At 39.3% G+C, this 18,386-nt stretch overlaps 1 protein-coding gene across 3 annotated transcripts in view; it reads left to right on the forward strand.

Annotated features, from left to right (window-relative positions):
• Nucleotides 1-18,386, forward strand: part of PLCB1 (phospholipase C beta 1) — a 684,602-nt gene that overhangs the window by 600,278 nt on the left and 65,938 nt on the right. Inside the window, exons 28-33 of one of the 3 annotated variants that reach the window (XM_080813476.1) lie at nucleotides 1,811-1,887; nucleotides 1,994-2,083; nucleotides 2,769-2,826; nucleotides 3,431-3,517; nucleotides 14,627-14,744; nucleotides 16,062-16,147. In XM_080813476.1, the coding sequence (XP_080669602.1) occupies nucleotides 1,811-1,887; nucleotides 1,994-2,083; nucleotides 2,769-2,826; nucleotides 3,431-3,517; nucleotides 14,627-14,725 (411 nt within the window). In that variant the 3' untranslated portion in view covers nucleotides 14,726-14,744; nucleotides 16,062-16,147. Of the gene's footprint in view, nucleotides 1-1,810; nucleotides 1,888-1,993; nucleotides 2,084-2,768; nucleotides 2,827-3,430; nucleotides 3,518-14,626; nucleotides 14,745-16,061; nucleotides 16,148-18,386 lie in introns of those variants that run through there. The other 2 variants (XM_080813475.1, XM_080813477.1) reach the window with 2 other exon arrangements.

Consider the following 18,386-nt stretch of genomic DNA (forward strand, 5'->3'; position numbering starts at 1 on the left):
ATGAAAAGAGCATGGGGTAGTGGTGAAGGCTACCAGCCGCGGAGCCTGATTTCTTGGGTTTGCACCAGCTCTGCCACTTACCACCTCTGAGGCTGGGGGCCCAGGACCTGAGCCACAGGTGTCAGTGACTTCCTATGTAAAGCTAGAAGCACAACCTCACAGGGCTTAAAACTCTTCAGACAGTGCTGGCCCTATGTAAATCAGCTACGAAAGTTTGCTGGGAGCATCTAGGCCATTCCCGTTGAGAGTTACTACTGAAAGATATGTATTTATGCCATCCTATTGTCTGAACCGTCCCTGTTTCTATGGAGTGTCTCTGTAAGTTCCTGGTCTATATTACTCTTGGGGTCTCAGATTGGAGGGCGGTTAGGGGGAGGTGTAACAAGGTGATGGGTATTAAGGAGGGCGCGTGCTATGATGAGCACTGGTGTTATATGTAACTAATGAATTGTTGAACACTGCATCAAAAACTAATGGTGTATTTACTATACAGTGATTAACTGAACATAATTAAAAGAAAGGAAGGAAGGAAGGAAAGAAGGAAGAAGGTTAGTTAGTTTGCTGGGACTCTGATTAGATCGCCTTGCCCCTGTTGCAGCAACAGGTCACTTACCCTGCGGTATCTGAGAATCTCCATCACTGGCCGACAGCAGTGGGGGGCTTTCAGAGGAAGCCCACACCGTCTGCTTGGGGCTCCAGTCAGAACGGTAGAGTCCAGTTGCCACCACTGCCTGAGTAATGGTAGAAAATTCTATAGGTTCTTCATGTGGAACAGAGAAAGAGATGGGATTGGAAAGCAAAATGACCTTCATGTAACTGATAAGCATTTAACTGAGCACCTACTGAACACTAGGAATGGTGCAGAGGGCCAAGGATATGCAAACACAGACAATGGTTGCTGCCCTCTGAAGTTTGGTTTGATAAGAAAATTGATGCAAAACAGTAAAAGAATTGCTTTCATGAAATGCATGAAAATTCAGGGGTACCATACTATAGAGAGAATTTCTGAAGGTCTTTGGAAGTTACCTATACAAGGATGCAAACACCAGTTTCTTTTGCCTTTTTTTTTAAAGATTTTTTATTTATTTCTTTGACTGAGAGAGAGAGGTCACAAGTAGGCAGAGAGGCAGGCAGAAAAGGGGGGAAGCAGGCTCCCCGCTGAGCAGAGAGCCCGATGCGGGGCTCAATCCCAGGACCCTGAGATCATGACCTGAGCCAAAGGCAGAGGGTTAACCCCTGAGCCACTCAGGTGCCCCCAAACACCAATCTCTATCTAAGATGGGCAACTCATGGTCCTTGAGGCAAACAATGAATCTGGTGGAAACCCAGAATTCCAATTCACAGTTGATTATAACATTTTTCATATCATCCTCATGTGATTTTGAGCTTCCCTGTATTTCTAAGAGACAAAAGCAGTGATCATCCCATTTATAACCGAGAACATGAAGGTTCAGAAAATGTAGCAGTCTTAACCAAAATCATATTTTCGATGTCCTGGAGTGGGGACTGGAGCCAGAACCTCCATGTTATTTGTCATTGCACTGAGCTAAGCTGTAGAAACCAGGACAATAATCTAAGGAATCCTGTTTAATTACAAAGGAGATAAGAGGAAGATGTTCATATGAAAACCTAGATAATGTGATGGTTTTAAATTATGTCTGCTTGGCATGTTAGATGCCTGGTAACTGTAACTATTGTTAAACATCCACCACTGCTTTCTAAACACCAGACACTGCTGTCTGGAGGATCCAGGGGAGAGGATGCTTTGTTTGTGATCATGTAAAACAGCAAACACATTTTCTCTCCCCAGCTTATTCAAAAATTGACGGATGTTGCTGAAGAATGTCAGAATAATCAGCTGAAGAAGCTCAAAGAAATCTGTGAGAAGTAAGCCTGCATTCTCATTCCAGTAGCCTTTGTCTACAAATGTGTTGCACAAAATCTGCTGTTTATTTAACTTTTATCCCCCCTCTTACTTCTGTTTTGACTTCAGAGAGAAGAAGGAGTTAAAGAAGAAGATGGACAAAAAAAGGCAGGAGAAGATAACAGAAGCTAAATCCAAAGACAAAAGTCAAATGGAAGAGTAAGGAGAAAGAACCCCTTCTCCCCTACCTGTCACCTGGGGATTATTTTATTCCGTTCGGGATAAGAACTTCTTCTTTTTTTTTTTTTTTTAAAGATTTTATTTATTTGACAGAGATCACAAGTTGGCAGAGAGAGAGGGGGAAGCAGGCTCCCCACTAAGCAGAGAGCCCAAAGCGGGGCTCGATCCCAGGACCCCGAGATCATGACCCGAGCCGAAGGCAGAGGCTTAACCCACTGAGCCACCCAGGCACCCCCAGGATAACGACTTCATAACCACCTAAAGACCCATCTGTGAAATTTCTCCTCTAATTAACCTTTCCAAAGATCCCTTTTGTAAAGTTTTTAACATGGAAATCATAGAGCAGTTCAGCAAAGAACTAAGGCGCACCCAGGGATCTTTCAGATAAAGATGGAGTAAAGAGTTGTCCTTAGGGAAAAAAAAACAAAAACCCAATCCTCAGTTCCCATGCTGTCCGGCCATGTTCCCAGCATTTAGCAAAAACAGAGCTTGCTTGCCGGTGGGCCGAACCTGCTTTCTGTCCAGAGCTAGCAGGCTGTACCTTTCTTGCAGCAGCAATGAGAATGTAGAAAGTTCTGGAAACTTTCATCTGAAAGTCCGAGGTGCACCTATATGTTGATGCTGAATGACGTCATATAATGATCTAGTTGTCATTTGCTCTTAGGGAAAAGACAGAGATGATCCGGTCATACATCCAAGAGGTGGTGCAGTACATCAAGAGGGTACGTCAGTTAATCTCTCTCTGTTTTGCCAACCACATATGAATGTTCAGCACAGTGTGAGCCTCTGAAGGAAAATGCTGAGCCTGGTATCCGTTTATCACCAGCACCTGGGAGAGCTGCTTTACAGAGCAGCTGTTCTGTAATCAGTGTTTCTGCAAGTTTAATTGCAAACCTATAGGTAAAAAGGGTCATCAAAAAATAGATGTCAAGAATCCTTTCCAAAGACAGGAGCCCAGAAGTATAAGGTCAATAGGAGAGCCCCCAAAAGAACGTGTAGTTGTCATCACTGCGAGGAAAGATGGCCATCTCCAAAGACACTTCTCTGTTTTTCAAGTTGATATTACAGAAATTTTCAAACATTAACAAAAATGTTAATTTTTATTAAATCAACATAATCTATAGATCACCCCCACCTGGACGCTGTGTCCCCCATCACCCAGGACCAACATTTACCAACAGTCTCCTACACTTGTAAGGACAGTTCTTGCTCAAGATATGAAATAATTCAATGTATGCCATAGATCTGAAAAGCTTTCAATTTTTTTCTGAAAACATTCCCTTGCACATTTAGATGAAAATGACTTTCTTTGTAACTTTCTTGTAGTTAGAAGAGGCCCAAAGTAAACGGCAAGAAAAACTTGTAGAGAAACACAAGGAGATACGTCAACAGATCCTGGACGAAAAGCCCAAGGTAAACTGAACCAAGTAATAATACGCAGTAATTTCATTTTCTTTCCGTTCAATTAAAATAAGATCTCTGTAAGTCATGTACTTTGCACACGGTCTCTCAGAGCTGTTCCTACAGGGTAAACTCCTGTATCTTCCTCAACCATGGTGAAAATCTTTCCAGCGATATTCAGTACACATTTATCATCTACTGGTGAGCTTTACACATTGCAAATGCTCAAACCCAGATCCTGACATCTTGGTTGCAGTTGGTCTGAAGTGTGGTTCAGATGTCTTTAAAGTACTTTCCTTCTCTCTCTGCCAGAATAGAGAGAATTAGTGGAATTAACCAGGCGTCTTCGGTTCTGATAAAATGTTGTAATGGCGGACTCTGTCCAGCAGAGGACGTTCTGTACCAAAATCACCCCGGTTTTTAGCCAACAAAATGCTCTCATAAACCAGAAAAAGAAAAAAAAAAAAGAACAAATCTTCCCCCCACCCCCATATAATAGTATATTGTGACTCCTCTTGAAAATTACCTTATCCTTATTGTTCGGTCAAAATCAACTGTTTTTCATTAATATTAAATTTACACAAACTGATCATCTATAAATCAAATACTTTTAGGTTGGCAAACAGCATCTTGATTTTAGATCATTATATACATTTTGATTCATCACTGAATATTTGTCTGTGAAAAAATGTGCTTTTCAGTTTTATTATTTTTCGATGCACGGTTAAAAATATCTACTCTAAAAGGTATTGCTGTTCCATACAAGTACTCTATGAACCTGCAAAGTTTCAATGTTGTTTTCATTTCATTGTATAGTCCATTCATCAATTTACTGCTTATAGAATTTTTTGTGTCTGAGTCTAAATATATCTTTACAGTTTTTTCTGTTCTTCTCCTTTTGTATTTATTAGACAGGAGATTTACTTAATATTTTTAACTCCTGAAGTTTTTAGGCCTGGAAATATAGATGAAGCAGTAATGAAAATCTGAGAATTAATAATTACTTAAACATGCTGCTAATTTTTATGTCTTTCATGTAAACATGCAATTTAAATATTCTTAGCCATCATCTTGAGTTGATTATGCATTATTAATAAGTTTTAGGATAATTTCAGAAATTGCTGTATTTTCCATTTAGGATTGATCTTTCAAAATGTTTGGAGCAAAAGATTTAGGTCCACCTGGAATTTAAGAAACACATTAACACCTTAATAATCAGTCCTAGGTGATATATTCACATATACACATTTTTAATCCATGCTGTCTAAAGTCACATGTCATTACTTTGTACACTGACATAATATATCCTGGTTATGACTGCTATCTCATTAACCAGTTTTTGTATTTGAAAAAGATATATCTCTTCTGAGATATTGTTGTTCCCACAGAGTTTTATTTTGCTTTGTTTTTGTTTGTGGTCTAAAATCGTCAGCTACTTGTCTCACAGATACAATGCAATCAGAAATGTGTTTTGATTATATAACTCGCTATAAAAAACCCTACAAATAGATTCTGTTACTGCATTAGGTCATCATGATTAAAATCAACTTTGGTAGGTGTTAAAGCACCTGTAAACTTCTGCATTTAGTATAACTACACATTAGAAGAATAAGTGTTGGGCAGCATTCATTCGGGTGCATTCTGTGGCAGTTTTACAGAAAACTCAATTAAAACTGGCTTATACAATAATAAACTTAGTAAGTCATATTATTGAAAGTTCAGACATGTCACAGTTTGAGGATTGGTTAATCTAACAGCTCACCAACCTCATCAAGAGTCCAGGTATTTTCAGAATCTCTACCATGCCATCTCACTTTGTTGCCTTTCATGCCTCAGCTATAAACCTATAGTCACAAGATGGCTGCCATAGCTCTATACATCACAACATCACATAAAACCATTCAAAGGCAAAGTCTTCATCTTACAGAATTAAGGAAAACTTTCCTAAATCTTCCTGATACCCTTCTCCCCATTGGCTAAGATTGTGCCGTATACCCATTCCTAAATCACAGGCAGGTGGGTGTCATTTGTATGATTGTTTAGTGCAATTAAGGCTCACTCAAAAGGGTGAAGGGAAGTCCAGCTTCTCCTCAGTATCATAGTCAACAGGCACCTGAACAAAACTGATGTTTTGTTATCAAAGAAATAGAAATAGCAATTAGGTAGATAATTAACAGTGTGTGCCACTACCATATTTATACCAATTTCCCATTTCTTCTTTTTTTGGTCCTTAGCAAGAGGTCTGAAGTGTTTCTATGAATTTATAGTAGTTCTTTGGCCTTCATTTGTGTTTTGTTTTATTTGTAAAATTCTGGGCCTGTCTGTACATGATCAGTTTAGTCTGCCCAAATATAGCTAATAATCAGAATCAGTGTGCTATGGACTGAATTGTGTCCTCCCAGAATTCTCATGTTGAAGCTCTAACCCCTGAAGTCATGGTATATGGAGAAGAGGCCTTTTTGAGGTATTAAGTTTATTGATTCTATTTTTATTTTTTCATTTTTATTGATGTATAGTTAATATACAGTGTTTATATTAGTTTCAGGTGTACAATATAATGATTCAACAATTTATACATTACTTAATGTTCATCATGGTAAATGTACTCTTAATCCCCTTCACCTATTTCTTCCAACCCTCCACCCACCTCTCCTCTGGCTACCACCAGTTTGTAATCTATATTTAAAGTCTGGATTTTTTGTTTCTTCTTTTTTTTTTTTTTAATTTGTTTTGTTTCTTAAACTCTACATATGAGTGAAATCATATGGTATTTGTCTTTCTCTGTCTGCCTTATTTCACTCAGCATAATATCCTCTAGCTCCATCCATGGTATTGCAAATGGCAAGATCTCATTCTATTTTATGGCTGAGTAATATTCCATTGTATAAATATACTTAATTTTTTTATGGGGCGCCTGGGTGGCTCAGTGGGTTGGGCCTCTGCCTTCAGCTCAGGTCATGATCCCGGGGTCCTGGGATGGAGCCCCGCATCGGGCTCTCTGCTCGGCGGGGAGCCTGCTTCCCCCTCTCTCTGCCTGCCTCTCTGCCTACTTGTGATCTCTCTCTCTCTGTCCAAAACAAAACAAATATATATATATATATATATACATATATATATATATATATATACACTTAATTTTTTTAGCCCATTCATCTATATATCATATATATATATATATATATATATATATACTTAATTTTTTAGCCCATTCATCTATGGATGGACACTCGAGTTTCTTCCATATCTTGGCTATTGTAAATAATGCTACAGTAAACATAGGGGTGCATGTACTTTTTCAAATTAGTGCTTTTGTTTTCTTTGGGTAAATACCCAGTAGTGGATACACTGGAGAAGCCATACTGTTTTCCCCAGGGGCTGTACCAATCTGCATTCCTACCAACCGTGTTTGGGGGTTCCTTTTTTCCACAGCCTCATCAGCATTGATTTGTTTCCTTCATTTTTTACTAAATAGGAACAACAGTGATACCTCTCTGCTTTTCATCCATGTTGCCCTTACTACCATTTTGTGTCTGGATTTGAAGGTTGCCCTTGGAGATTTTTGGTTTCATGTCAAATGAAAGCATTTATTAAGAGGTGCTCTTCAAGGCTTAAGAAATGTTGTGCTTTACAACCATGACTTTAACAGTAACACAAGAAATCATGACAGTTAATATTGTAGGACACCGTGGCTAATCAAAGGAAATGTCTGTGATAAGAAGGAACAATAATAAACAGTGAAATGAATAAGATAAAATGTAGGTTATGTGGAGAAAGCACAAAGCACAGGGAAGCAAATATAGGCAAGTGAAAGTCCAGACCGGCATAGCATTCATCCACACTCCTGTAATTGTTGGATGTGGACCAGAAATAGGATAGCACTGGCTTTGAAATAATCCCTCTTCACATCCAGTATCAGAATGGCCTTTTAAAGCTAGATATAGATATGAGGGAAATTAACAAAAGCAGAAACAATAAAGAAAGAACAGTAACTCAAGGGAATGAGACCAACCAGTAGTATTTATAAAAGGTTAACTGAGTCCGTTGCATTCAGTCAGAAAGATGAGAAAGTGGAATGGTTTTATGACATCTAGAAATTTATGAGCTGTTCCATCACTGAATGTTGGACAAAGAAATTGAGTTGACTCTATAGTAGGTAATATTAAAGATAATTACAATCTTCCTATGAAGAGGAAAGCATGACTAACTTTGCCAGAGGTTACTGAGGGGAGTAGAGTTCTTTCTTCAGGTATTTTAAGATGCAATGAGCAGTTTTATACCTTGAAAACAATCAGGGCTAATCTTTTGCCTACAGCAAATATATACACTACATGGCATCATATGTCTTCCCATTTGTTAGTTTCTTTCACCAACACGTCAAATATAATCACTTAGTTTCTCTTCGTCCACTTATTCTAACTAATGTAATAATGTGTTTAATGTTCCTAACCTCCTCCAAAACAGGGAGGAAGCTATTTTTACATGCCTATATTTTCCTAGTATTACTATTTTGAGCTGTTCTGAACCACAATTACAAGCTGCAGAGTTTTCCAAGCCTTTGATAACCAAACAACTCCTTGAAAATTGAACAAGTTTTTTTTTAACAAAAGAAATTTGAAAACCCAATTGCTGAAAGACAACAGCTCTTCAATGGCAAGGAGTTCTGGCTGGATGTAGACCGAACTACATATGAAGATTAATCCAAAGTGTAACCTTCTAACCTTTTACTCGACCACGGGCTTATGATCTGTAAGTATCAACTCAAGTTCCTAAAATTGTTACCATCCTCCAATAGAACAGTTGGAAGATAATGGGCCTCAGTCAAGACCATTTCATTTCCACACTGGGACCAAGGACTTCCATTCTACTGGCACATATTTGGTAAAGAACCAAATTTGGCCAGACACAGTGTGAAAATTTATTTTAGAATGTCCAACTTTGTGACATGCACTAGGCCTTTTTCATATATAGACTCTATTTTTTCCCCCACTAAAAAAGAGATCAATGAGTCTTTTCCTTTTGCATGTAATTCTTGAAGGTATTGGGGAAAATGGAAGTAGGTGATTTCTAGAAGCAACTCAATTTGATGTGGAATTACACTATGCATTCCTGTGCATAAGTCCTTCTGAAATTTCTTAAGTTACAAACAGCAGTAGACATCCTTGAAAGAGAATACCCAGTTCCTTTTCAGTTAAGTTCTAAATTCTGAAGAAATGTTCAGTTGCATGTATCCTAGCAGTGAAATATTTAATTCAGTCCCTGAGGGTATGCTATTTTCAGCTTTGTTCAAGATGTGTCTTTTTATGAAATCCATAGCTGTGGAGTCCTTAAGATGGGTGCAATAAACCCCACCAATTATATAGGTGACATAATAGGTTTCCTTGGGATTTCCATCCCTGGGTTTGCCAAGACCATTAGGAAAAGTATATATGTATACAAAGGGTGACAGGAGCAACTGACAACCCAACTGCCAGTAGAGAGAAACCATACCTTCTGTGGTCACGTCCAACTCTGAACTGATTGATTATAAAAAGGACACTCTGCCTTTCTCCTGAACACTTTGAAAAGATTTATTTAACATGTTGAAGCATCGTTAATCAGAGTTGCCCCAAATCTGTTGCAAATATTCCAATGTATATTGATCACTTTGCAGCCACTCGCTCTCATTACAAGAAGAGGGGACTTTTTAATGAACCATCTCCATAACCTCATAAAACAGTCAATAAATCTGGAATTTACTTTTCCTCTGACAGTTAATTTGTCTTTGATACTTCTTAGGACACAGGTTTTCTGTTTTAAATTGAGCTCATCAATAAGAGAGAATTTCAGGAAGCTTTAGGGCATTTTAATTTATAGTGAAAGAACATTTCATCATGTGGCCTACTGGCTCTTATTTTTTTCCTCTACCAGGGGAATATAGACTGATTTTCCTCATTTCCCTGACATCTTTGAATGAACAGGATGAGTGACTCATCCCTCTGAGTGAAGTTAGTCTTGTCAGATCTACCACTGAGCCCTGAGACAGAACTCTCAATGAAGATTCAGTCCTGCCTTCCCAGTGTTCAGGGAGAAAGAGACTAGGGCATTTAAAGTAAAAGCCTCTTCCTTACATGATTCATTTGTGTGTTCCCTGATCCTTTGCAACTTGATGGGGGAAATGTGGATTCTCCCTGCCATCGCCCATTGGACCTCCTCAACAAAGCCAGACCACAGAGTGCAAATTGGCTGCCTGTTGACTATGTTTTGCTCATTGTCAAGTCTTGGTAGACCCACCCAATGGTTTGGCTTTTTTTGTGTTTTTTTTCCTGTGGAAGAAACTTTTTTCCCCCATTGTTATCAATGTGAATAACTGCCTCTTAAAAAATGTAGTTATTCATTATTTTCTTGGATGTAAAGCTAGGATACATTGACTCTTCTGGGCAGTGCTAGAACATTAGAACAGTTTGACTCTGTCTCCTCCTGATTTATTTTTGAAATTTATTAATGATTGTGTACACATCTCTAAACAAATAAGACATTCTTATACTATGTTATACTGTGAGTGTTGATTTAGACTTATCTACATATTCACAAGATTTTTCGTTCAGCATTCTATCTTGTGTCTCAGACTGTCCATTTGGGACCATTATTTTCTACATCCTTTAGAAGTTCCTTTATACAGTCTACCAATGACAAACTCTTTGGGGGGTTTGGTTTTGTTTTCATTTTTGTCTGAGAACAAATATGTCTTTATTTTACCTTCATTCTGGAAGGACACTTTGACGGAGTATAAAATTTTAGGCTGGAAGTTATTTTCTTTTAGCACACTGAAGATAAAATTCCCCTGTCCTCTGCTTTCTCTTATTATGGAGAAGCTGTTAGTCTTAGTGTAATTCTTTGATAATAGCTTGTATTTTTCCTCCTTTTCTTGCATTTAGGATTTTTTTGTGTGTGTTTGTTCTATGCAGTTTTTCTAAAATGTCTCTAAATATGTATTTGAGGTGGCTGGATGGGTAACTTTCCTCACTTCTGTAGCAACTCAGCTGTCGTGTCAGTAAAAATGGCTTCCATCACATTATTTACATATAAAATAAAATGAACCTTTACTCCTTCAACTCAGTCTTGTAACTCTTTTCAGTATTTTCCATCTTTTCATTTCTCTGTGCTACCCAGTGGACAATTTTTCTCTGACCCCTTTTCTAATTCACGAAAAATTTGTTTACACTGCTCTTCTACTTTTCTACTGGGTTTTTAATCCTAGCTTTTGTGTTCTATTTGATTCCATAAGTGCTATTTGGTTTATTTTCAAGTCTACTCTCTGTATGTTTCACTTACTGTAGGGAAAGTTTCCCCTAAGGTTCCTCATTCTGTACAGGGCACAGGCTTTGAGTTGTGGCCCCACCGTACCAGGCTTTCAAAAGATGGTTTCAATTTCCAGCATTAGCAAAAGCCCATCAGAGCAAAAGTGGCTTCTCTATCTATGTTTGAGGTTCTGCAGTTTGGGCCAGATCATTCTTTAAATTTTTACAGTTCTTAGGTTCTTTGAAGAAAATATTTTCAATCTCGAATCTAGCTTTTTTAGTTGTTTTCAGTGAGAAGAATGGTCCAAGTAACCTAACCGGGAATAGAAAATCCCTACATGGTCTTTCTAATATGTTTAAATTCATTAATATCTGTATTGATTGGAGTTCACCTAGAGAAGCAGAACCTGCAAAAGACTGAATCTTTACCACAGAGCCGAACACACACACACATACCTGGACCAGGAGTCAGAGCAACCAAAGAAAGGCCCAAAGAGAAGGGAAAGTAATTCCAGACCCCATTCAACATATCTGCAAAAACATGTGTGTGTTATAGATGGCCACTGCCTCCCTCCTCAGCCCTCCACCTCTCGGGAGAGTCTCCCCTGTAGCTCACCTTACCTGGAAAGGGAACTCTGGGAAATGTAGTTCAGCCTAGGCCAGTCAGCATATTACAAAATCCTCATGCTATTATTTAATACTTGGAAATCTTAATAATTTCGAGGCACCTGGGTGGCTCAGTCATTTAAGGTCCTGCCTTTAGCTCAAGTCTTGATCCCAGAATCCTGGGATCAAGCTCCACGTTGGGCTCCCTCTTCAGTGGGGAGCCTACTTCTGCACCATCTCCTCCCAGCTCCTCCTCTCTCTCACTATCTCTGTCTTTCTCCCTCTCAAATAAATAAATAAAATCTTTAAGAATAAAAATAAATAATTTCTCTTTAATAATTAGATTATATAAGGGTATCTGGCTGACTCAGTCAGTGGAACATGTGACTCAATCTCAGGACTGTGAGTTCAAGCCCTACATGGAGTATAGAGATTACTTAAAAATAAACCTTTAAAAAAATTAGATTATATGATTACAGAGAGCCAACCTTAAACAAATCTCTAGGGCAGAGAAGGGGCTCCCCAGGCCTGCATGGCGTTCCCCAGGCTGCCTCATGGATTCCTGCTACTCATGAGCCCCTGTAAGGCATCTGGGTTTGAGACTTCAACAAAATTGGAATGGAGATTCACGTGGTTGTCATTGATTCCTCCTCCTTTTCTCTACCCCATTAATGAAATTCTTTCCCCTTTCTTTGTCCTTACTTTCTTTCTTAAAGATGAGGAAATGTGAGAGTGCAGTGATGGGTTTATAGTTTGGAGGGGAGGGTATCCAAAGAGAATACTCATCACCTGCTAGAGCAGAGAGTGTATATGTTGATGGGGTTCAAAGTCTTCCCACCAAGAACTGTGATCAATATCATGAATAAGATTGCCCTTAACAAAAGAGTTCACACAACCCTGGATGACCCCCAAAATCTTTTGGGTTCACTTCTACCCCGTGTGCCTATCATTGAGCATGATTTATGTGAATTTTGCCAATAGTAATTAGAGGATTTGACCCAAATGTATCTTTAGTTTGTTCTTAAAGCCCTGCTTTGGTATAACCAGAATAATAAAAAGAGTCAAACATGCACCCCTTAAATACTATTTAAGGCAAGGAATGTAAAGATTTCATTACCTCAGGTACCACTACCTGATTTTACCATGGCCCTCAACATTTTCAGGGGAAGGATGGCCAATTCAAACTACAAGAAATATGTGCCTGGAGAATATCTAAAAAGGAGATGTCCTGGTACTTTGAAACATTTGATGAAGTAGCATGCGGAGACCAGAGAAAAAGCTATTGCAGAAGGAGAAATGCATGACCAGGGAGCCGAAAAATGCTAAAGGAAATTTCAGTTCAAAATGGGAAAAACAGTTTCTAAAAGCAAGAGTCACATTTTCTGTTTCCCACGTATTCTGCCTAAGGTCATATTAATGTAGCCAACCTACCACTTGGAGTCCTGGAGTCTTCTACACTTATTATAATCATTTGCTGAGGATAATCTTTGAATTTGGTGAGGAGGTCTTTGAGTTTGTAGCTGAAACCCAGGTTCAAGTAGTATTTCTGTATTCCAAAGAGTTTTACATTTCAAAGAGTTTTATTAATAGAGTTGGATTTCTGCTAATACTTGTGATGGAATAATAAACAGATCCTGGTGTTTCTGACAGTTTGCATGCATTCTCCACTACATACCCTCTGTGACCATCACATACACACATGCACACATGCACACATGTGTTCACACACAAACAACTTGATACAATTGGAGAGAAGCTTACTATGTTTAACTATTTTGGCATCAAAATGGATTTTGCCTTCCAGAATTATGCTAGCATAGGAGAAATCCTGTCTCAGATAGTAGCCAGCAGCATGTATATGGTTTTGGTGACATGGAGAAAATAGGAAATATGTTGTCTTCTAGCTTTGGCTGGAATGGATTTTTTTTTCCTTTGAATCTCACATATTTTTTTAAGTAGTTCTTAGATTTTAGGAACTACATAATGAGCTGTTGCAATTTTTTAATTGATTATTGGGACTTTCTTCTAGGTGAGATCACAAATACTGCAGGACTTGCAAAATGCTATGGAAGGGTTAGGACATCTTTAGAATTGTTAAGGTACCAATTGCAGCACCATTACTCCAGTCAAAGCCACCATCATTTCTCAACTGGATTTCTCAATAACCTCCTAAATGGTCTTCCCACTTCCACATAAATCAGCTCACTCCCCACTTCAAGACTATTTCATGGCTCCCATCTCTCTGAGAAATAAAAGTCTACAAGGTCCAACATGATCTGACTGCACTTTGCTGTATCTCCTCTTCGTTTCCTCATTGACCTCCTCTCTGCTCCAGCCATTCTGGCTTCCTTGTTGGGACCCAACAAGCCAAGCCAATGTCACCCTGGACTGTTGTATGGACCTCTGTCCAGAATGTTCTCTCTCAAGGGTCTGCTTGGGCACCTCCCTTCTATGGCTCAAGTCTTTGCTCAAAGCTTTCTTTTCAAAGAGGCCTTCTATGATTGCTTTACTTAAATGTGCACTCTTACCACCACTTCCCCATTCCTGGTATCTCCTCTTCCTTTTATTCTGCTCTACTTTCTGTGTTTCAGAGCATTTCTCACTTTCTCTCATTAGGTCATTTACTTCTTTCTTAGGTGTGTTGTTCAGTGTTGATCCCTCCCCAGTGGAACACAAGCTGCTTTTACATTGGAGGGCAGGGGCTTGGACTGTTTTGCTCACTGATGCTCTTGAGTTCTAGGCACCGAAGAACAATGCCTGGCACATAGTTGGTGCTTGATACATATTTTTTAACAAATGAGTTATGTAGAGGTCTAACAAAACTAACATCATGTATTTAAAAAATAGTTTTCTCTCTTTGAAACAGAAAAGTGTAGCCATTCAGCCCAGACTCATTGGGCTGCATTGTTCAGTTGCTGTCAGGGATTCAATTCAATCTCTTTTCAAGTTTCTTGGCAGTAGTGCGATTTTGTAAAGAATTTTTTGAAACTACTAGTTGCAGTCATATTTAACATCTAATTCCTACAGAGGGCAGGCAAGAACCAAGGACAATTCCATTGCCAATCCCATTGCGTTTGTGGTTGGAAGCATTGGAATAGACAAAGGAGATGGAGATTTTCAATCTCCATTGTAGAAGGTATTCCAAGAGAGCTCCCAGACCAAGAGTTTGAAACAGCCAATGATTAGAAATCAATTTCAATGCCACAAAAATGACAGCCTCCCTTTTTTTCCCACACAGGGGGACGGTTCCTCCTCATTCTTGTCGGAAACTTGCCATGAGGATCCCTCTGTTTCCCCCAACTTTACTCCCCCCAACCCTCAAGCTCTCAAGTGGTGACCACCGTCCTTCCGGCCAGGTAGGACTGGATGGGAGGGGTCGCTTTTGAGAGAGGGGTGGCATGTGGCCATCAGGCTTATAGGCATCATGGACTGCTCCTTTGTTTTTCCCACTGCCCCGGACCCCCACCCCCACCGGCCTTTCTCTACATTCCCATCCTTTTCCTGCCACAGTTTCTAGCTATACCCATGATGCACCTGATTCATCTTTACCTGTATTCCCCTGGTGTTTATTTTTTCATCATTGTTCTCTCTCTTCTTGATATCAATTCCATTCTCCACTATTGTCTTCTTCCTCTCTTCATTTTATTTCTCTAGTTGCAAAACTGGCTTCCTTTTAGAACTCGATCTTTCTCTCTTACACTCGTGCTGTTATTTCTGCTTTTGAGACGTTTTTAAGTTCCTACTTCTCGCAGCCTTGGTTGCCCACAGTCTTACTGTCTTAAACTCCAGTGGGATTAAATTAACTCTCAAGGAGTATTCCTGAACCACTCTATTCGATTGACTACACCTATCCTTTTAAAAATCCAGCTAAATCATTGTATTCCCACATGATATTTTGAATTCAGGGGATAGCTTGGGATTTCCTGATTCTCTAAAATCAAGAGCTCTTGAAAAGACCTCACTAATAGGGATGCCTGGGCCAGGGGCTGCTGGTTCGAGCAAAATGAAGGTCAGATGTTTAGAGAGGATTTTAACTTGCCAGAGGAAATGCATTATGAAACCTGCTGTATTCCTCTTGCTAATAGGAAAACTGGCCAAAGCCATTCCAATGCATGTGCATTTCAGGGAGAAAAGCGGTGTTATTGTGATGGTAGAGAAAGCAGAATACATCTATTCTGATGTATTGAAAGCAGAGACCTACAACGAGGCTTATGATGTTTTCATCTTCAAGCACTCGATCTGTGAAGCAGTACGTTTAGAAACATGTCGAAGAATTAGTGAAAACAACTTCACTGGGGGGAAAATAAAAGCTGTAATTTCTTTCTTGTTCTCTACATCCATCAGCACAGGCAGTGGTAGTTAGCTCAACACTTCCCAACTTCAGTGAGTGTATGAATTACCTGGAGATCCTATGAAAATGCAGATTCTGATTCCGGGGGTCTGGGTGGGTCCTGAGATTTGAATTTCTCACCTGATTCCAGGCCATGCCCTTGCTGCCACATTTCCATGGATCCCGTTTGAGAAGCAGGGATCTAGTACATTCTTACCCCTCCTGGCTTTAGCACCTGCAAGGAAAATCTTTAAGCTGCTTTCCTGCTGGTTTATTGTATTTTGAGTTTGGGGCCTCATCACGAGCCTGACCCTTTGAGAATTTTTTATTTTTTTTACTACAGACTGTGACACTAGAGAAAGGTGGAGAATGCCATTTCAGAGCAAAGTCCCAGCCTGGCTATGAATTCCATCCATGTCCCCCCCAGCTGTGATGCTCTGGTTCCTGTGGTGACCTTGTGATAAAGCCTACATGGAAAGGCAGGGGTTGGGGGCGAGCGGGCAATATTGATTTCTCCCGGAAGGCATCAGGGAGGGAGACCTTGACAATGACTTCTTCAGCTGGCTATAAATGTTCAGGGTATTTTTTTAAGTCATCAGGTATCAGCATCGTTGGATTTTTTTGCTTGTTTGTTTTTGATGTTTGCTGTTACTGGTGTTTTTGAAAGTTATTGTGAAACATTTCATACCACAGGTAGAATATTGAATTCTCTCTGAGGAGGTAAATGGCAACGGAGCTCAGAACCCATGACTTGGGTTTTATTTTTCAAAACAAATGCAAGAGAGACCTAGGGACCACATTTTAGTTGCTGGGCTTCATCAGGCTCCTAATGGCTGGTCCTCGACTTGTTTTTCCTTTAGAAGGTCAACTGAGCTTCCTGAGTTACAAAAATATTTGTTTTCAAAAGAGACAGGTATTCCCACAATACCTGGGCATTGAGAAAATCTTTAATCACATCATTAGTTTGGTCCTTTCAGCTTTTCACATATAAAAGACAATATAAAAATAAACCAATTTCACATGTTCTGGGGGAAAATAGGTTTCATTGTTAATACAGAACAAAAAATTGCACTGTTTTGTATCTGGAAAAGAACAAAAAGTACTTCTCCGCCAGTATATGAAAGGTACATTTTTGGACCATGTTTACTATTTCCCCCAAATGTTTCTCGCTTACCTCATACCTTCCCATTGATAGACTACCGCTGAACACAAAATGAATGAATCAAAAGTAATAGTAGATAAAGCCATCCCGCATTTTCTAGAAAAGAGTGATTTTTTTCCCTCTAAGATTGATACCAAGAGTACTCTTCATGTAAATACGTGAAATTTCACATTTTTAAATTTGTGAACGCGAACCTTCACTGATGAAAATTTTATTTCTCGGTATCCACTAGAGATTAATGAATGGAGCTGTAAAGGTTAGTCATCCTTTTAACCACAGTAACTTCTATTTTTTGGTAAATACAAATTACTAGACAACAAGATTGCAAATAAAAAAGGATGTTTGCTCATTTTGTGTATATATGGACCTTTGCATAAAGATATGTGTGTGTGTGTGTGTGTGTGTATACATATATATACACACCAATGTCTATAAAAATGCTGGCGATATAGCGTTGGAAAGTTTTCAATTTATGCGAAGAATTTATTAAGTGCCTTCTTTATTCTGGGCTGTGCCAATATCGATTTCAATAGAGAGCACAAAAGAGCAAAAAACACAGGTCCTACTGCTTTTAAATAATAAAGAGCAATTCAAGGCCATAGAAGAGCATTAAAAAGTTTTTCTCCCCTGATGTTTAAATAATAACAGAAACAACTAGCAGTTATTGAGCACCTACTATGCTGCCAAGCACCTTCAAAGCACATCACATGTGTTATCCTAGTCGTCTGGACATTGCACAGTAGAGGAAATTAAGGTTCAGAAAAATTAATAAACTTTCCCAAGGTCATACGAAGAGTGTCTGACCTTGGAGACTGCATGTTGTGTATTGTGCCCTTCAGCTTTTCCAGTACATATCTGAAGCTATGATTTTATGATCTAGATGTCAAGGGTGTGATATCTCTTGCTCACATTTCATGGACAGGCAAACAATAAAGGTACATTATCTTTGCCTCAATATAAACATCTGTAAAATGGGGAGATTACCTAACAGGCTTGCTGTCCAAGGAAGGAGATCTCTCTGAGTGGCTAGAAGGGAGATTCACATACACCAAACACTGTTTCTTTCCTGGTGGTATACTCCAGCCTTCAAAAGATCACAACCCAATCTGGCCAGGGATTGAGCCCCCAAAATGATCACAACAGCAAAAGGATTTAAATCTCATAGGCAAAATGTTCAAGTTTCTCAGTATCCCTTGTTTCTAAACCAATGTCTTAGAGAAGAAGTTTTCGCAGGACTAGATGTTAGAACACCCATGCAAACCCAAGGCTCAGCTCTGGGTTTCACTGTTGGCTGCAGCTCCCAGGCCATGGGTGAGAGGCAGACCACTGTTTTCTGTGCTCATCACATCCAGTGGGCAAGTAATGCCCCACAGAGATGAGACTGAGACTCAGTGTGGCCTGTGCAAGTGGGTTAAAGGATTTTGAGACAACCTTCTCCGCCCATGGCTCTTAGGGCTCACCGCTCCCCTCTGTAAAGCACGAGGATTGAGGATGGACACTCTCACC

This window comes from Martes martes, assembly GCF_963455335.1.
Source record: "Martes martes genome assembly, chromosome: 9".
NCBI classification, from domain to species: domain Eukaryota; kingdom Metazoa; phylum Chordata; class Mammalia; order Carnivora; family Mustelidae; genus Martes; species Martes martes.